Below are 20,590 nucleotides of genomic sequence, written 5' to 3' on the forward strand. Positions count from 1 at the left end.
ACATCCGTGTACCTATGGCGATACATGTTGATGTACGGCAGAAAACAACACTGTAAGGCAAGGATCCTTCAATTAAAAACAGAAAAACCCAGGATCCTCAGAATTAATTTCCCAGCAGGAGATGACGGACAGTAACAACCTTCCACCTTCGGGGACTCCAAGAAGGACCTATGTTGTAAAGCAAAGGCCTCTTTCTCCAGCTCAGATGTCCACCCCCAGGAGTCATGTTCCTTTCCCTCTGATGCTTCTCCTAAAACTAGCACGAGTCCTCCAGAAGCCACCGTGACGGCCACACGTGTCCCAGAGTCAGGACCCTGGCACTGTGGTGATGAAACGTGGCTCTGGTGGGGCCAAAGGCAGGGGCCGAGTGTCAGGCCACTGTGTGGTCTTCACAGACACAGCCCAGAGTACGAAACTGGGACCTAGACGGAATGACAATGATGCCAAAATCAGGTACTGAATTCATCAAATACTGAACCCAGGCCCAAACACCAGGCCAGGGCCTCGTGGACTCCCGACGGCCACCACCAGAGGTGGGCAGCACGTGGCATGGACAGACTGTCCTAGAGTTCCACTCCCAGGACACCTGGTCACATCAGGGCCGGAGCCCACTGCTGTCAGCGTGGTTATGCCGAGAAGAGGTGGCCTACGACCATGAAGGAAAAGAAGCGGTCTGAAACCCGCTGTCAGCCAAAAGCCAAGGCTGCCGCCCACGCCACCGCCTGCTCATCCAGCACGCCCTGAACCCGGTGAGGAGTTGGGGCTCGCCCCCGGACAGGCCCACCTACGTCAGCACCTGGGAGCCGCCTCCTCCCCGGAGCCCCCGCCACCGACTGGCCAGGGGGCAGCCCCGCACGCCTGCCCAGCCTCTCACACCTCAGCACAGAGTTGGCAGAAGCACAAAAATGGCAGCCTGCCAATCCCATTAAATGAAAAATAGGAGAGAGGAAAAAGCACAACTGTGGTTACAAGGGATTCCAAACATTCTCTTGTGTAACAGGCACCCGGAGGACGGGGTGAGAAGGGTTGAGAGGCGGATGCTGGGCGGGGGCCTGCCTGGGGCACGTCCCCGGCCGCAGGCGCGGCTCCAGGGCGGTCGGGGGGACCACTGCATCCCTTCTGACCTGGAACAGGTTTGGGTCAACCTGAGTTGAAACTTCTGGCCGCGCCTGGGACCCAAAGGATGGACTTGGGACCCTCTGCCCGCCTCTAGGAGGCCGAGGCCTGGGGCTCCACCCCAGCTCCGGGCAGAGAAAGGACGGCCCAGCTCACACACCTCGATTTCAGCTGGTGCGGGCTCCTTGCTGAAGCACATGTTCATGATATTTCTTGCTGTTCGGTAAAAAGTCGTTAAAGAAACAGACCTTCCCTGGAAAGAAAACAAAAGCAAGAGTCAAGCTGGAGAAACAGAGCAGTACCAGGACCCCAGAGCAGGGTCACCCCGTCAGGAGCCCCTGTGCGGCGTGTCCCTGTGACCAGGGGCCAGGCCATGGCCCTAGCTGACAAGAACAGAGGAGCTGGGACCGCAGTCCCTGAGAAGGACCCTCAGTGTGGACAGAGGTGGCACACCCCTGACCACCGCAGCCCCGGCCAGACCCAGCGCAATCCAGCAGGACAAGCTGCCCAGGCGCCCCAGTGAAGAGCCCCTTCTCTGGAGCAACGGGGACAGTGCGGAGACGGGAGGAGAAAGGCTGTGGTCAGGGGCCAAGCCAACAACATCAAGACAGACACTGGCTGGAACTCGGGACTGGAGACCCTGGGAGAGAAACCTGGGGCAACTCTGACGCCCACCCTGAGGGTCCTCCCGTGAGAACCGGGTAGACAAGCAAGCCGGGCCTTGGGGACCTGTAGGGCCAGAGGGATCCAGTCCTCCTCCCGTCAGGGGAGCCCCCTGCCCCCCAACACCCCCCTGGGGGGACCCACAGGTTCTTCAGATTACCTAACCCGCCCACCTCCGCCACCCTGCCCCTGGAACGTTCCTGACAACGCGCTCGCTGGGATGAATGGTGGCACGTCCCACAGGCAAGCCCTCCACTCCTCCCTGACCAGGCATGCTCACCCCTTGACCGCAGAGTACTTATTGAGCTCCTACTGTGTGCCAGGCCTAGCTCAAGGGGCTGTAGATGGAGCAGTGCTCACACACACAGCGTCTCTGCCCTCGGGTGCTTTCAGGCTGCCCGGGGGATGGCCTCGCACAAATGGAGCCGGGACGCAGCACCCAGTGTGACGAGCCAGAAGTGGGGGGCACGGCCCCTAACAAGGCGAGCTGCCTCTGGAGGGACAGTGGGCACAGTCAGCTCGCAGACCCTGCTCATCGATCGTCAGCTCTGTAACTGAGGCTCCTAACCAACAGAGAAGTCACCACATAATCCAAACTTCTCCTGACCTGCCTGCCGTTCCTCACACGATAAAATCAGAACCACCAGGAAGAGCCTGATTTTGTATCAACTAAAGCAGGGTGCCTGTAATTAAACATGATGACACCCAGCACCCAACAGTCAACCCCCAGATGCTGTGCCGGCTCACCCAACAGTGAACCCCCAGATGCTGTGCCGGCTCAGACCCGGAGCCGTGAGTGCCCGGCCAGCCCTCAATGCACCCAGCTACCACGGCCACCACCTGCACCAACGTCTACGCAGACCGAACCTTCCCCGGGTCCAGTCACAGGGAAAGCTCCGGGCAAGCAGGCATCTCTCCCCAGAAAGGAGGTGGGAGTCCAGCCAAGGCGAGGACGGAGAGGCAGAGGGAGGCTGGGGGCAGGGGGTGGGGGGGGACCTCCGCGCGCAGACTCAGAGGGAAGAGGCCCAGCTCAGGGCAGAAGCACAGGCACCCACTGCGTTTCTGCACCGCGGCCAGGCGCACATGGGTGGGCACGGCCACCAAGACCTCCACAGGGACCCTGCCCTCCTGGAACCTGCAGAAGCGATCAAGGTTGGGGATCCTGTGCCTCCTCCCGGCCTGGGGCCCAATCACCCTAGAAAGCCAGGGAGGGGGAGCCCAGCCTCTGTGGGCAGAGCCAGTCTGCCAAGAAGGGAGACAATGAGATGCCACCTCTCTCCCTGGAGGAGGGGGTCTTGCAATGGCTGGGTGGGCACACAGTGTGGACAGAAGCAGGGGCCCACCCCTGCCCTCTCCCCAGGAGACCCGTGATGACAGACAGGCACCAGCAGAGCCATGCGGAGTGGCGTGGGGTATGATTCGGAGCGGCAGAGGGCACTGTCCCTCTGGGTGAGAAGCCCCAGCCCCGGCCTCTGCAAAGAGGAGTTGTGCCTCCCGGGCTGCATCCCTGGCATGCGGGCACATGTGTACAAAAACACACAGTTAATGAACCCCGATTCCCAGGTAGCACAGTGGTAAAGAAGCTGCCTGCCAATGCAGGAGATGTAAGAGACCCAGGTTTGGTCCCTGGGTCAGGAGGATCCCCTGGAGGAGGGAAAGGCAACCCACTCCAGTATTCCTGCCCGGAGAATCCCATGGACAGAGGAGCCTGGCGGGCTACAGTCCATGGGGTTGCACAAAGTCAGGCAGGACTGAAGCAACTTAGCACCACGCCAAGGCCAGAGCTAGGTGCCCAGGGGCCTGGTCCAGACGCTTATTCCGCCCCAGACTGCAGATGACTCTCTACAAGGGACATGACCAGGCTGGCTGTCAGGGGTCTCGGGGGTCCCACAGCGTGCACACGAGGCCGCACGGCAGGCCCTACCTTGTATATACACTTGTGGAAGTCACTGAGGATGCCCTTCTCCTCCTCCTCCTCCTTCACCACCTCCTTTTCCTGAGCAAAGAGTCGCCGCCGGCCCGTCTTGAGCTGCGCGGGGCCCACCTCCTTCAGCTTGCTGCGGAAGCCGTTTCTGTGGGCCACGCCGTTGATGAGCCCGTTCTTGGGCTCGAAGCGGGGCAGCGGGTGGAAGCGGTGGTAGTCCTGCTCCGTGTGGCCCTCCAGGGGCCCCTTGCGCCGCTCCAGGCTCTCCTTCTCCATCAGCACCTCCTTCTCCAGGCGCCGGTGCTCCTCGGGGGACAGGGAGTCATAGGAGAGCAGGTACTGGCAGTAGGCCTCCTGGAGCTTGGCCAGCCGGTCCTGGGCGGTCCTGGGGATGCGCAGCATGTCTGCGAGTTTGTTCCACTTTTTGAGGTCCGTCACCTGCTGCATGCCGCCCATCTCGTTAATCAGCCGGAAAAAGCAGGCCAGGTCGAGCTCACAGCCTCCTGGGACAGCGAGGGGAGAAAACACAGAGACAGTGGGTGAAAGGGGCTGTGAACAAGACCGCCTTCCATCCCCTGGGAGTCCACAGGCACCCAGTGCCCACCACGTGCCAGGGAGGCACCAGGCCAGGGGTCAGAGCAGCAAACTGGGCCATCCAGTCTATAGAAACGAGGCTGAGACCATCTTAGCACTAGGGTGATGACAGATAGACCAGGACAGGCTGAGGGGCGACCGACACAGGAGGGTGGTCTGGGCAGGGAGCCCCGAGAGGGAGGCACTTAGGCAGAGGCCTGAATGGAAGGAGAGTCGGCCCCTAGGGAGGGAGAGCCCAGCATGGCTGGAGCAGGGGCAAGGTGCACGCCCCTCACGCCCCCGGAGGTGGGGGGACAGCTCAAGGATCAGGGCTTCCCTGCAGGGCTGGCAGGGCCTGGGTTGTGCCCTCGGGCCACCTCTGTAGCCCAGCAGTGCCTGGAACGGCTGTGGGATCAGATATTGGACACATCCAGAGCGGGCCATCAGTTCTAATTCCCCTCCCAACCCTCCTCCCCCACCACATGCACACGCACACATACACACGCACGCACACATGCATGGTAACCTCCCTTCAGCCCCCGGGATGTCCAGGCAGTGGGCAAGGCCCCCCTGAGCGCAGACGGGAGTCTGTCCGCCCCTCAGCTCCTCCCACCGCTGCTGACACAGAGCCCTGCCCATCTCCGGAGGTGTGTGGGCTGGTTCTCACTGGTCTCTTGATCAAACTGCAGAAACCATGAGACATGAGACTGCACAAAATTCAGAGATGTGTGAGCGCCGCCCAGTGACTGTCCCGATGGGAACCGGAAAAGCAACCACCCTTTGACCGATAAAAAGGAAAAATCTTCCAGAATAATCGTCCACTGGCTGTTAGGAGATAAACACCCCACAGAATGCTAGGTGAGCAAAGTAAACGTTAAGACTGTTTCTATCTTTAGAGGGTGGGGACACATTTATATAAAATAAAGGAAAGGAAAAGCAATAGGACTCCTGAGAACAGCATCAGGAACAGGGGTCCAGCACAGCCAGAAACGGGTGAGCGGCACTCCGAGGCCATCTGCTGTGCCAGGCGGGACACTGGTTGGTTGCTTGGTTGAAGCCCCAGGGCAGCAGGGGCCATGTCAAGGAGGAGACCTGTCCCGACCTTGGCTGGCAGGGCGCCTAAGGCCCAAGATTCCAACATGTGCAGCAGGCCTTGCTCTCATTCGGGGCACCTCCCGGACCTGCCAAGGTGGATGGGGATGTGGGTCAGACCAGAGACTGACCAGAAAGGAGGTCACCGTTGTAAGCCAACAGCACAGAAAACCTGACCAGTACTCGCAAAGGCATCATGTCACTCCTCTCCTGGTTTCATCAACCCACTCTCAGGACCACAAGGATGCTTTGGGACAAAGTGCCACCTTCCCAGAGAAGGAGCAGACATTCTGTGGATTCTGGGAAACTTCCTTCAAAACTAAGTCCCTCACACTGTAAGGAGGATGAACTCAGAGCCAAGACCCAAGGTGGGTGACAGGCCAGCCAGCTCCCCTCCCACGTGGACAGGGCTTCACACCTGGGCCAACAGCAACGGTGTGAACACACCCCAGGGTCACATCCTCGTGGCTTCTGGTGCCATGGGATTGAGGTTCAGGAAACCTACTCTGAACGGAAAACCGGTGCCCTCTTGGCATCACCTGATGCCCTGACTATTCAGAAGACCAGCTGCCCCCACTGTAGTTCCGGGTCTCCCATGCAGCCCACACCGTACTCCCAAGATGCCGACACCTCAGCCTGTTCCCAAGCCTGTATCACCTCCAATCACATCCGTGACAGAGGACCACAAACCAAGCATTCTTTCAATTTAAGTGATTCTCATCTGCTGAGAGTAATAGCTAAACCTCCATGGTGCAAGGAAACCTATCTTACAGCCCACCCTGACACCTAAATGACGGACATCGGCCCTTCTGCTCCTGGCCTTCAAAAAGGCTGCTCCAACCTGGAGGCAGGCCCCATGCTGCTCCCGTCCAGGGTCCTGAGCTGGAAGGGAAGCGTGTGAGCTCACCACTCCACGGAACCGGCTCACCCTGATGGAGGGGCTTAATCCTGGAGGTGCGAGAACGCACAGAGGAAGAGGGAGACGGGGATTCCAGGAGGGCCGTGCGTGCACTCTGCCCGGAGCCCGGCCCTCACCACGCCAGCTGGCCTGTTCACAAAAGCAGTGACTGAGGCAAGCGCAGCTTCAGCGCAGAGCTGTGCCTGCGCTCGGGTCCACAGTGTTCCGGGACCGACGGGGCTCCACCGGGACCCGGTTATCACTGGGAAAACAGAGGCAAGGAAGGAAGAGGGGAGAGGGAGAAAAGGCTGAAGCGCCCCCCCACCCATAGAGCCTCTACGCGTGACTGACTAAGTGTGGCCATGTTTAGAGACAGTCCTTAAAGCGGTAATTAAAGTAAAATGAGGTCATCGGGGTGGGCCCTGACCCCATGTGACCAGGGTCCTTTTAACAAGAGGAAGGGACACCAGGAATCTGTGTGCGGAGAACAGGTGGGGACACGGGAGGAGGAAGCTGTCCACAGGCAGAGAGGGGCCTCAGGAGAAACGAACCCTGCCAGCACCTCGTCTCAGACTTGCAGGCTCCAGACCGAGAGAGCCGACTCCCTGCAGGTCAAGCCCACAGCTGCAGTCCTTGGTTAAGGCAGCCCAGGCAGATGAAGGCGCGGGGTAGAGGTTCTGCCCCTCTCTTCTGACGCCAGGCGGCCAACAGGTGTGGCTGTGTGTGTGTGTGTGTGTTGGGGGGGGTGGGGCACAGGATCACCCTGATCTGCAGAAAGCGGGGCTCTGACTCCCCTGGGCTCAGACGCGTCCCAAGGAGCTGGCCTGGGGTCGGCTGCCACGGGCCTTACCTATGAGTGGGAGCTCGTCCATGGTGATGCCCTGAGATCTGAGGTGCTTCTTGATGCAGGCCAGCCGCTGCACGTTGGGGCCCCAGCGCCGGCCCAGCTTGTGGATGTGCTGGATCTGCGTGACGAAGCGCATCTCGTCGTTGAGCTTGCACTCCGGCCGCCAGTCCGGGGGCGGGATCACCCTGCACATGCCGTACTTCTCCACCTGAGGGCGCACCGACTCGATGTAGACGAGTGGGTCGTGGAACTCCTTGGCCGACGGCCGCAGCACGGGGATCTCGTCCATGGCCGCCCACCCGGCCCTGCTGGCCCCCTTCTCGGCCTTGGCCGCCCCCTCGTGCGGCCGGGGCAGGGGCTCCGATTGCGAGGTAGAACGATTTTCACAGGGGGCGCCGCCGTCGGGCTTGCCGTGTGCTTGTCTGCCCGGCGGGCCCTTGCCGGCCGTGGCCCGCTTGGGCCGGTTCCTCTCCAGGCTCCGCTCGGGCACCTCCTTCTTCCCGGGGCCCCCGAGCGGCGCCTTCTCGGCGGGGCCCGGGGCCGCCTTCCTGCCGGGGCCCTCGGCGGCACTACCCGCGGCCCCCTTCATCTTCTTGGGGGGCGACTGCGGTTTGTCGGCTGGGGGTGCTTCCTCCAGCCTCCGCTTGGAGTTCCGGAGCCCCTCCCGCAGCTGCCGCCCCCCCACCTCCTTAGTGCACGACTTTGGGTTCAACCTGCCACTGACCTTGAGGCCATTGACGGCGGGCCCGGTGGACTTGGACGCCCCCCCGAGGGATAGCACCTGTTTGCGGGTTTTTGCATTGCTACTTTCAGTTTTCCCTGAGATTGTGTGGTTGACAGCGGAACTGGGCTTGTGGTGATGGGGTTTGGTTTCCTTGACCAGTTCTCTCTTGGCTTTGGTGTATGTGACAGTCCCCTTCGTCACCGTTGCAGTGTACTTCACAGTTTTGGACGGTGAAGGTCTGACTTCGCGCATCTTTTTGGCACTGGTTGCACTTGTACCCAGAGATGACATTCGGGTGACTCCATTGACCTTAGAAACCTGGAGGCGGCAGGAGGAGCAGAGAGCAATCAGTGTCTGTGCACAAGGGACCCCGGCCCCAGGCCACACTCAACAGCTGCGCCTGCTGGTGAGAGGAGGGGGCACGGGGGTCCCAGCAAAGGCATGCAAACCACATAGTCTATTTCCCAGTGAGGGTCCTCCACATTATCTGCCAATCACGCAACACAAGTCAGTAACAGGTCAATAACAGCAACACCATCACAAGGCTGTGCTGCTAAGGGGACAGGTGCACACGCGTGCACGCACACAAACCCCTGTTCCAAGAAAAGACATGGTTACACACCCACACCCACACACATCCCTGTTTCAAGAAAAGATGGTTGTTCTTTTTCTCTGCTCCATATATTTCAGCATGATCTGCCCACAGGACTAAAATTCCACGCTAAATAAGAGTGAAATAAAAAATGCCATAGGAAGAAAAGAACAAGCACGCTCATGGGGCTCAGATGCCCACACCCAGAAGGGCAGCTGCCAGCAGTGGGCACCTGTGTGTCACCCTTGACTCGTCTTGTCACCTGGTGCCTCACTGGACGCCCCTCACGTCTCTGAGGCCCCAGCCCCTTCTGCACAGGAGGCTGCCACCTCCTGCCTCTGTAAACGTCGACTCTGGGAACTGGGTAGATGGTCAGTCGCTCTTCACCACTGTCTTACAGCCTGGACACCACGCTAATTTTGTGACTCACACAAGCCTCCCTCATTTATAAAGGGGAGCCAGGGAGTGACAAGGGGAGACACCCAAAAAGCACTAATTTCCGAAGAATGAGGACAGGCCCACAAGAGGAGCCGCCGCTGGGCTAGACTGGAGGGCGGGGAATGACACCTCGTCACCCAGCTCTGCAGGAAGTGGGGTGCTGGCCCACTGCTGCCCCCCGGCACTGTAGCTCAGGTTACCCCAGGTGCACAGACACGCAGCGGTCCTCAGTTCAACCAGAATTCAACTGCCACGCTCCCATCTCCCACCAGAGGGAGCCATTGAGTCGAGTGGCTCTGCCCAGGCTCTGAGCGCAGCAAAGGAGCCCGAGAGGAAACACTGCTGCCTGGGGACGAGCATGGACCTCAAAATTCAACTTAAAAAGCACATGAGCCTAAATGAACAGAATCCGCTGGATGGGCAGCAGAGTTACGGGCGGAAGGGCAGGCCTGCTGGCATGGCGGGCCCCTAGCAATCAGTGAGCAGAGGGACCAGGCTGACGCATTCCCGTCAGGCCCCGAGGTCTCCACAGCAACGGCGCCCTCCTAAGGCCCCCCAGCTAAGTCACACATCCCAGGGGACAAAGAGCAACCCAGACTCCCCGCAGGACCTGACAAAGACCTTAGATGTTCTTCCAGCCAAGGTGAGCCTCTCACATCTCTCTTTGGGGCTTGTTTATCGTTTTCCAGAATATTAAAGAATACTCCTCATTCTCTGGTCTGAAAAGCTCAACTTTCTCACTCCATCTTACTTGGTTAAGATTTTTTGCAACCGCCATACACGTGACTGTGAGCACCTTTCCTAGAGGCGCCACAGCTCAGCAATCCCTCCGCCCTGCCCTCGCGAGCGGGTTCTCTCCTTCCCGTGACGGCCCGCCTCAGCGCCCAGACGAGAACACGGAGCGACGCGCTGGGCGCAGCTCACCAACCACAGCGGCTGCATCCTGGCTTCCCACCCACACCCCACCAGATGCAAACCCCTCCTCACCACACCTGGAAACCATTTCCAAACCCCATCCAGGTGTAAGAACCGTTGTTTCTTCATCCTAAATTCGTTCCCGTCTCGCTGCACACCACGTAAGCACTACTCTGAAGAGATGCTCCTTCCTCAAACATCTACTACACGTCCAAGTCATCAGCCTGGAGCAGTTCCAGGGCTGTTACACACGCCTGTGCCACCTGGAACACCTGGCACCTTTGGGAGAATAGGAGCCAGAAGGCTGACGAGGCCCCGCACCCTGAGTTCTCGTGCTCCGAGCCCCGGGGAGGACTCTCAGGAAGGCAGGCACCCACCCAGCACACGCGAGCCCCGGGGCCGTCCACAGCAGAGTGAGCTCTCGGGGCCCAGGGGCCGGCAGGCAGCGGCACCCCATGCAGGGGTCCCCCACCCCGTCACCTGCATTTCATACACTCCTGATCTTTTCTTTCAGGCCAACAGAAAAAATTAACCATATCTGAGATGACAGATCCGAGTATTCTCCGGGCCTCCGTGTTTTATGCAGTTGAAAAGATGAAAGGTCAGATTCTAATCACTTGCGCCAGGCTGTTACAAAGGAATCTACAATTGGCTTCTAGTTACCCTTTTTTCCCTCCCCCCGAGAGTACTTAACTAATGGGCTTTGATGGTATCAAAATCACCCTTTCATGTCCCACAATGTCGCTGGGAGGAGCTGGCATCACTGGCTCCAAATGAACAATAGGGCCCAGGCAGGTTAACTATCACAGCCTAAGTCTCGGTGAAGGTCACGCTCAGAGCCCAGCTAGAACTGGGAGTCCTGGGTCATCCCACCCGGGGCATCTGACAGGGGAGGGAGGGCAGGAGACGCCCGTCCTACAAGACCTGGACCCGCAAACCAGCCAGGCCCCTGCAGTCACGCAGATGACGGCGTCTGCCCTGCCTAGGTCTCTCACCTGCTTCCAGGTGGACAGCCTGCTGTGGAGCAGGGGCTGAGGCCACCCCAAGGCAGGGGGTGCCTTCTGCTCCCTCAATTCTCACCTCCAACTGCAGATCCCCCTCTTGTTCAGTGGTAAAGGGAAACCCTGAACTTAGGGGTAGGCGCTGGGGTTGAGGATGAGTCTGGACCAACCGAGATGGGGGGTAACTCAACCTAGCCTCATGAGTCTGAAAGTGAGAGAGAGATATTCAATCCACCCTGAGATTTCTGCTCCCTAGATGGGTCCCTGTCCACTCCGGACCCCTTCAGAATTGTTCTCTTTCATAAGCAAAGATCTAGACGAACTTCTGCACAAGGACCAGTCTGGACAACAGCTTTGGAAAAGGAATGAGGACTCAAGACACCAAACGGACAGTGTGTCCTGCACTTTACATCCTGAAAACTGGGAATCCAGCTTGGAAAGGCCAATTCCATGCTCAAGTGTTCTCATGAGGAAAACTGAGGTTTGTGTTGCAGGAACTTCAGTGGGCAATATGCAAAGCCCACTTGCTTAATCTCAAGGTAACATGTCAAAGCATGAAGTGGCGATCTCAGGACCGTGGAAACATAAACACGAGGATGCCTGCCTCATCCACCCCAACTGACAACTGAGTAATGTTTGACAGCTCATAGTGAAGACTAATAATACTCGTGGGTGCACACAGTCCTCTGTATGTGCATGAACAGCCACACGTTTGGAGACAACAGTTCCTGACACTGTCAAGAATGAGAAAGACCACAGGGAAGGAACAATTCAGCAGGAGGAGGAATTCCAACCCTCACACAACAAGGAGCATCTTTTAGTCACTCCACGCACTGCCTGCCAGGGAATCTCCAGTCCACCCGTATCACTAAGGGCAACTGTAACTGTATGTGATACAATTCCCAGGGAGGCGAGCTCACCGATGCAGTGACAACAGGAGCAGAGGGGTTAACGAGATGCCACCGGATCCAGGTGCCTGTCTCGCTGCGCTGCCAGGCCCCTCTCATCCCTACTGTTGCCCTCCCAGGTCCTGAGAAATCTCATCCGAGGGTGGGAACAGGCGCCCCCACTGGATCAGGGGTCTGGATCTCACCCTGGAATCTGCTGGGGGGTGGGGGTGAGGGGCAGGGAGGGCAGAACATGTGCGGCCTCGGGGCGAGGGACGGGGAGAATGTCCCCCGCGGCCACACCCCATCTCATCACCATCTGCAGGCCACTCAGAAGTCCTGCCACAAGCTGCCAACATGTCCACCAGGGACAGTTCACACCCAGGCCGGCTGCAGACCTGTTTCAATGCAACATGTGGCTCCCAGTCTCACCTGAGGACCCCCAGGCTCCCCTGGTGCGGGGCAGGGTTAATGGGGGGACGTCCTCTCGCTGCCCTTCCAGGACACCCCAGCACACAAGGGTGGCGGCCCCGGCAGCACCCTCTGGGGAGACACGACTCCAGCAATGCCCCCCTCCTTCGTCTTCATCCAAGGAGAGGCGCGGGCACTGGCCGCCCGTCCAGGTCACGGTTCTCTCACCTCTGAGCATCCCTTCCTGCTTCCTGAGCCCTGGAAATATGCCGTGCTTCGGGCTACTCCTCACATTCCCCTTCAGTGAGTTTGGTGAAACGGGGAGGTGGCCTCGGGCAGGAGGGCTGACACCTCTGGGCCAGGCCTTGGTCCCTGGACGGCAGGGCCGATCCTCACCTGTTTCCGTAAGTCCTGAGCCGACCGATGCAGAGGGGGGGGGTGGTGGTGAGCGGTGAGCCCCTTGGCCGAGGAGCCCGCGGGGGGGGCGGTGGGGGGGTGGCTCGCGGACGCCTGCTCCCTCCGGGCGTCAGCCCGTGCATCGCTGTGCTTCTCCTTCGCCGGAGTGGCCTCTTTGCTTTTGTGTTTCTGAACAGGGTCCTTCTCCCGGGACGACCTGCTGGAACCATTGAAAACTGGAAAGGAAGGAGGAAGAACAGAGTCAGGATGCAGCCTGCTGCCGGGTACCCCAAACCCCTGCAGACAGGAGGAGAGAGAAAAGGAAGACACGCTGGACAAACATCACATCTCACAGGCTCTCAAGACCCAACCTCTAAACAAAATGATCACAAAGGAGAGGAATAATCCTAAACACAGAGAAACCCAAAGAAAAGTTATCAATGCAGCTTAGGAATTAGGAGCTTTGGTTGAAACAATTGGAAAATCCATTTTTTTAAAAACCGCTATAAAAAAGTAAGCATACACACAAATATACAGTAGCCCTTAGAGTATCAACGTCACACCTTAAACAAAAAGGGAAGAATTAAAATGAAAAAACCAACTGGTCACATTCCAAGAGCATGACCACCTCACGCATGAAGACAGAAGATCCAGAGTTTAAAGTAAGGCGTGTGAGGCTGCAGATCTGGCTGGCGGACACAGGTCAGGATGCAGCTGCTTCGCCGACCCCTTGGTGACCAGAGAAGAGGGGGAGCAGGGCTCGGGAGCCCTTTCTACTCCAGGGGTCACAACACCTACGAGTATGAAGTGCTTGCTCTCAGCCCAGGGACCGCAGTCAAGCCGAGCAGTCACTCAGCCTCTGAACGCAAAGGGACCAGACCTGCCCTCAAGCCCATTTCACAGAGGACGCCATCGGAAGGTCTGGCTGCGGAGCCCACCTCCCTGACAGCCAGGTGGCGCTCAGAGCCAGCTCCCCACGTGCCCGCTGCACCCCCCACCCTCAGGGAGTGGAGACGAGCTCGGGGTCTTTACAGGCAACGCCATGGTGATACTGCCCTGAGTCTTCTCCTCTGCTCACAGCTGGGACTCCACTCCTGGACAGACTTGTGCATGGCCTGCCGGGACCCATGGGCTCCAGGCGAACAGCTGGGGAAGCCAGTGGGCCCTACTGGCTCCCATTTTAAATAGGCTCCTGGAGCACTTCCCGACAGAAGTGGCCTGGAAAGGTCACTGTGTCCCCCTGCCCATCAAGCACCTGCACGTCAAGGCTGCCTTGCCGCATTCCACCAGAAAGCACCACAGGACCAGGCAACTGTAAAGAGAAAACCCCTCCTCCTCTGAGCTGAAACTTTTTTCTGAAGCTTAAAGACATGGAAGTTCAACACACAAGGCCACGAGACAACATCTGTCTTCTGAGATGCCCTTCTCAGGGCCCTGAATGCTTTCTTCGTCACCCCCATTTGTATAAGCATCCTTTACATTTATGACTCAGATTGCAGATAGTTTCCTCTTATTTGCTTTTTCCATCTGTTATGTTGCTAAATTAGCTAACCCACTTTTTAAACTTTCTTTGCTTAGAAAGTCCTTCCTATATTTTCAGTTGGTAAGATAATCCTTGAAGTTTTCTAATTGTTTTCTGATTTGATTTAGATTTGCATCTTTAGTGCATGTGTTATTACACTGTACATGGCATAATTAAAAGATTCACGTTTCCCGTACCTGGACTGGATGTAAACCCTGATCTCCCCCACCCCCAGCGACCACACACTCTAACTAGGCTTTCAACCCAAAAGCCCATGTGACACATCAAAACACAGCATACGACCCAAGCTGTGCAAGGCTCTGTCCGACAGTCTCAGTTTCAGAAAAACGGAGGGCTTCGAAATGGCTGGCGTTTATTCTAAGTGAAAGTAACTACACGTTGTCGGAATCCATCCATCAGACCCAAGCTGGCAGTATCTGCACTTGCTTTCCAGACAAATTAGAAGCAACACCCATAAGAAGTCATACGTCAACGTGAGTAAAAAGCAAGCCAAGGAGCATGAATCCAGGCAATTCTTGACCGTTCACCAATTTTCTAAGGCAGTGAGCACATTCTTTATTGAAAAACAGTATAGAAGTTTCATCTTTCTTTTTAATCTTAAATATTTCATATTTTTCTGAGCTTTGTTATTGCCACAAAGATGAGCAGTCTGCTATTACAGAAGTACCAGTTCTAGAATTGACTTCTCCAGTTATAAATATTTTGGTTACAAAAATTTATTCTGGGGGTTGGTTCCTTTTCACAAGGCTTTATGAATTCCCAGCCCTACCATGTGGGCAAACTGTGTGGATCCTCAGTTTCCTCACAGAGGCTGGGGACCACATGCTCCTGAATGGAAACTGTCTGGGAAGACCTACCTGCTGCTTCTGTAAAACGTCCATCTTGGGTTACCACACTCAGATTGGGACAAGACCTCTTCCTGCCTCCCTGATGACGCAGAACGGGCTTCAACAAAGCCCAACAGCAAGCCCGAGCAGACCTCCTGCAACCTTCAACTGGACCCTGGCTGCCTCCCACTGCCTCCCAATTACCATTTCATGGGCAAACAGAAGTGGTGCCAATGTCCTGTCCAAGCAAGGAGAAATAAAATGCTGAAACCGTAGCCCACATTTTCCAGCAGCTTAATGAATGGCTTGACCCTTGGGGGTCAATGGCTTGACCCTTTCATGGGATCTCCTAGGTCAAAAATATTTTCATAATTATACTGAAAGTATTTATTTACCTTTTTCACTGTGTTGGTATTTCAATGATGGTGATGGCTAATGATAGATCAGCCATCAGGGAAATGCAAATCAAAATGACCATGAACCACCACTTCACATCCCCTAGGAGGGCTGTGCTCACAAAGACTTTAGAGCTGGTGAGGACGAAGAGTGAACCCTCATTCCCTGCAGGTAGGGATGCAGACTGCTGCAGCCACTCTGGAAAATGGTCTGGAAGTTCCTCAAATCAGAGTTACCATATGACCCAGCAACTCCACTCCCAGATATGAGCGTAAGAGGAACGAAAAGTCAGTCCACATACAAACGTGCATACAAACGGTCAGAGCAGAAATATTAATAATGAACACTGAAAAAAAAATCTGAAGGTTCATCAACTGGTATTTAGCTAAACAAAACAAGGTGTTATACATCTGTAAAAAGGAACTGTGTACTGACACATGCTCCAGCACGGGCGAAATCTTGGGAGACATTATGGGAGGTGAAAGAAGGGCCGCCTATTGCAGGATTCCATTCATACGAAATGACCAAACCTGAGAGACAGAAAGTAGGGGCTTCCCTGGTGGTCCAGTGGTAAAGAATCAGCCTGTAGTAGACACGGGTTCGATCCCCGCTCAGGAATGATCCCACGTGCCTAGGAACAACTAAGCCTGTAAGCCACACCTGCTGAGCCTGGGCTCCGCCACAAGGCCCTGCTGGGAAGTCCACGCGCCACGACGAGAGTGCCTGCCCTGAGCACGAGAGAAGCCTGTGCGGCAACGCAGACCCAGACAGTCACATAATGAAAGACAGAGTCATTTTAGAAAAGTATGTTCGCAGCTGCCCGGAGCTGGGGAGGGGTAGGGAGATGGGAATGACTCCTAATGGGTACAGTTTTTTCAGGGTGAAAGCGATGAAAATGTTTGAGTTGACTGTGGTGATGGCCGCACAACTCGTGAAAATGCTAAAAACTACTAACCTGTTCACTGTGGTTCGATTTTATGATACGTAAATTACATCTCTATAAAACTGTAAAAAATATAAACAGCAGCACCGAGTGGCCACACTTCACACACATCGATGCAGCAGCAGCGGAGCGTACGAGTGAGCACTGCACTCTTCACCACCCGCGACGAGCAGCTGAAAAAATCCACTTCAGAGAGTGGTAACAGAACTGTTCACAGCATTAAATCTCAACTCTCGAGTACACACACACTCTGTGCGACAAAATGGAGCCACACACGGAGGCACTTCTCCTTAACGTCAGTGTGATGACTATTTCTAGGGAAAAGCACTTCTGAGAGTAAGCTGCAAGCTAGCTGTGTTTTCTCATGGCATGCTATTTTTATTTGAAAGGACAACCGAGATAGTTATTTGTCAGCTATTTTCTCAAAAACGAATAAAGTGAGCCTGTCAAGGATAAAGTAACTAACAGTTTTTGCTGCCAGTGATAGAATTCATGACTTCAGGCAAAAATGACAATTTTGGAAAACCTGTATCTGCCACCATGAGTCTGAAAGCCTCTCAAAACTTAAAGACTTTCCCAATGACTTCAGTACAGAGGGGAGATTCTTCGATACAGCATACCAGAAGGTGCCGACAACTGGAAGGGGTGGCTAACCCAGTGAACCGTTAGTTTCAAATGATCGATGTAAGACATTATAAAACTGTGTGGTAAGACAGACATTCAAGGTGGAAGGAAAACCAATGGATGTTAACCTAACAGTGCACAAAAAGTTCACCGATACAGGTTCAGATTACAACTGACCTTGAAGAAACTACCATTGGTTGGGTCTGGGTGTGAAATCAAAGAATAAGACTATCACAAAGGCACCTCCCTCTTCAAACCACCTCTTTGTCTGAAACTGATTTTCTTGTATACGACTGAATGCAGAAGCGGACTTAAGAATGTATCTGTCATCATCTAAGTCAGACATTAAACAGATTTGCAAAAAAAGTCAAATGAGGTAACTCCCCTCACCTACAACTTTCAGGTGTGGAATGTAGTTCCTTTCTTTACATGAAAATTTTATTTGTATCAACATGGAATGCGTGTGTGTTATTTTTAAAGAGGTAAATATTTCTAAATCACCTCAGTTTTAGTTTTAATATGGTAAATATCAATAAATACAATCACAAGATAAAAGCCTTCTGCGGTCCCCACGATGGTTGTTAAGAGTAGAAACAGGTCCTGAGACCAAGAGGCCTGAAACCGGAAAGACTGGATCGTCTTTCCCCTGGTTATCAGCAACACTGTGGTTTTCTGAAGCTCTGATGGCCCTTGAACTCACATGTACAGCCACGCATCCCCCCAAAAGCTCAGACTCCAAAATCACGTTAGTGTTAGTCACACAGTTGTGTCCAACTCTTTGCAAGCCCACGAGGCTCCTCTGTCCGTGGAATTTTCTGGGCAAAAAAACTGCAGTGGGTAGCAGATCCCCTTCTCCAGGGGATCTTCCCAACCCAGGGATGGAATCTGGATCTCAAGCACTGCAGATTCTTTACTGTCTGAACCACCAGAGAAGCCCCCAGGATCCAAAATGATGCTACCTAAATTTGAATCCAGAGAAATCATTTGCTAACTACCTGACCGTGGACTGGTTTCCTGTCTAAGCCTCAGTTTCCCAACTGACTATTTATCTCAGAGGGTTGCTTGGAGGATTCAGGGAGAAAATAGTCATCTAGAGGGGATCTCAGAGGGAGCAGTGGGCAGGCATTAGTTTGCAGCGATGACCACACCACGATGGAGTCAATGGCCAGGGGGCAGTGGAGCCCCAGTGCACATGCACAGCTGGTGACTCCACTCCAAGTGAACCGCGGGGCGAGGCCAGTTCCTAGACGGAGACTTCAAGAACTCAGAATGGCACTATGGTTAGCCAGCACCCTCTCTCTGAGATTCAGGGGCGAGGGGCACAGATTGCTCACTGGCCTTACCTGTATCTGAAACAGAAGGCACGGCTCTGCTTCTGTTCCAACGCCCCCCGGGAGCTCTGACACCACTGGCACCAAAACTGCCTCCCCGGGAGTGGGGAGAGGGGCCTCCGATCACAGCAGGAGGGAGAGAGGCACGTGCCTTAAACATCGTAACTGACCGGCTGCAGCGCGCTCCACAGCTCGGGCTTCTGCTAAAGACCATTCTGACCAGGTGATTGGGAAAGGGGAAGGTGTTCAAAAATCTCGAAAATAAAAAATTCAGCAACATTAACTTTGATCTGCAACAAAGGGAGAGTTTTTGAAGAAACCCACTTTCTGTAACCACTGTGCTATTTTAGAGCAACTGTCCACGCAAACGCAGCCAAAAAGTCAACTGAAGTATTACTGGGGGTAGTGGGGGATCGCTGCTGGATGATGGTGCCTCAGACGAGGTGTATTTTGTCATTGGCAGCTCATTAATTTTAAGTGTCGTGGGAACCCGCAGTTTTACTCCTCCAAGTAATTATCTTTTGTCTTAACTTGTAAGATTCTCCAGAAGAGGAAAGGAAAAAATATCCACTCTCACAGGAAAAGCTTAAACCCTGTGAACATAAGACAGAAAGTTCAATGTACAGAGGACCCATGCACACTGCCTTCAATTAAAAGGAATAATTGGAATCATTACTTTAAGGAGAGAAAAAAAATGTTTATCACCAGGAATGGTATTAGGAAATTATGTTGTATACTCAGATACAAACAGCTCTGCATTAATGAACAAATACATTGATTTGTATACACACACTCTGAAAGTTAAATAGCCTGTAGCAAGGGTTTCCATACCACAGCAAGCAAAACCTTTAAATCCAAAGGCTGGTATTCTGAGTGAGGGTCACTTCAGGTGCAAGGAGGTAAAATTTGCTCCCAATGGGGGATGAAAAAGAAATGGGCAAGAGAAGTCTGTACAGAAACAGTTTCAGTAGCAAACTTCAATCGTGTGAAAGGCGGAAAGCCATCCTTTCCAAGGAGGACCTCACGTCTGAAGAGGACCTGGGACCTCCAGAAGGTTTGTACTAAACCATGTTCCCCCATCTGACTCTGTCCACATAGTCAGATCCTGACAAGATTCCCAGGGGATCCTCCAGGCCTTTAAAACCCTCACTCCATACACAAGCTGGACCAGACCAGCTGGTTGTGACTTCCAGCTGCCACATGCACAAACACATCTGTGCCTCCATTCTCAGAAGGACAAGCCAGTGCCTCTGTTATCTACCCTTCAGGAATCACTAAAGTACTTAAAAGTCCATGAAACGCTATCCATTCTTCAGAGAAAGGAGCTGTGCAAATATAAGAAAGTTGATCTTTTTAAAAGCTCCTGCCATAAGAGCAAAGACAAGGCTCCCACTTGAAGAAAGTCCTTCCTTGGAAGCAGAGTGCAGCCCCAATCATCCTAATTACTGGCACCAGCAAAGGCCCTTCATCTGAAAACCAGGAAGTTTTTTCTTCTATCAGGTGAGCAGGATAAAGGACCCCTTGAATGGCATCTGGCCAAAGTTCTATGACACCCTGCGATGACCCAGTGTCTAACCTTCACCCTGAAGAAGAAACACAGACAAAAAGCCATTAGTGAAAGCTGGGCAGGAAGGTCTGCCAGCAGACACATGACACATACGAGGAAAGAAACAGCAGAAGGTCGAAGATGGGACTAACCCCCAAATTACGTAAAATAAGACTTGTTCCCTGTGTCAACCCCAAAACAAGCCGAAAGGACAAAAGACAGAAAGAAAAAAGAATCGTTATAAATAGAGAAGACTATGTTATGGAAAGGAAAAGAGGAACATGCCAAGTTTCTGACCGGGAGCCAGATATTTAAATTTAAGCTTCATGTCATTACAAGGCGTCCGGACTCAGGGAAGGCAGGCCCCATCAATCGGTTGGCATCGGATCCTTGTTACTGTACAAAAGCCGCACTTGCTCCCTGGAGCCAGTTCAACTTTGAGTCACTATTGTCTGAAAACAATGGAATGTGTCTGCCAACCTGTGCAAACAGTTCAAAAGGATTTTAATGCTGGCTGTGTGAGTGCTGCAACCCGGTTTGCCCTGGGCCAAAACAGCTCCACTGACTTAGCTGGAGCAGTCATGTGTCAAGCTGGAGAGCGAGAATGCGTAGGTCGGCTCCGGCTCCATCAGGATCTCGCTGGGGCTGGGAGCCCCCAGCAACAGCTGGAACCTACAGCAGTCCACGTGCACCCCGATCTGGTATCACAAGCAAGTTCTCCTGGTTTACCTGGTGCTCTGAAAGCCCTCTGGAATTTCCACCCAGTGAAATTCTACCACTTTGGCTACACTGTGTAACAGGAAAAAGAAACCTGTTGAAAAGAATCTTTAAAGCCAACCAGATCTTCTTCTCTCTATAAGAACTTGAAGTCATGGAATGTTTCTTCAATCAAAACTTGGCTAC

General features: G+C 54.4%; 1 protein-coding gene across 8 annotated transcripts in view; it reads right to left on the reverse strand.

Moving 5' to 3' along the window:
• The window catches only part of JARID2 (jumonji and AT-rich interaction domain containing 2), a 229,373-nt gene that overhangs the window by 11,367 nt on the left and 197,416 nt on the right, over positions 1-20,590 (reverse strand). For all 8 annotated transcript variants that reach the window (XM_043908491.1, XM_043908490.1, XM_043908492.1 and 5 more), the window contains 4 exons: positions 12,478-12,713; positions 7,117-8,155; positions 3,704-4,206; positions 1,277-1,369 (listed from right to left, as the gene is read on the reverse strand). In XM_043908491.1, coding sequence (XP_043764426.1) covers positions 1,277-1,369; positions 3,704-4,206; positions 7,117-8,155; positions 12,478-12,713 — 1,871 coding nt within the window. The remainder of the gene's footprint in view (positions 1-1,276; positions 1,370-3,703; positions 4,207-7,116; positions 8,156-12,477; positions 12,714-20,590) is intronic.

The sequence above is a fragment of the Cervus elaphus genome, chromosome 7 (assembly GCF_910594005.1).
Source record: "Cervus elaphus chromosome 7, mCerEla1.1, whole genome shotgun sequence".
Classification (NCBI taxonomy): Eukaryota; Metazoa; Chordata; class Mammalia; order Artiodactyla; family Cervidae; genus Cervus; species Cervus elaphus.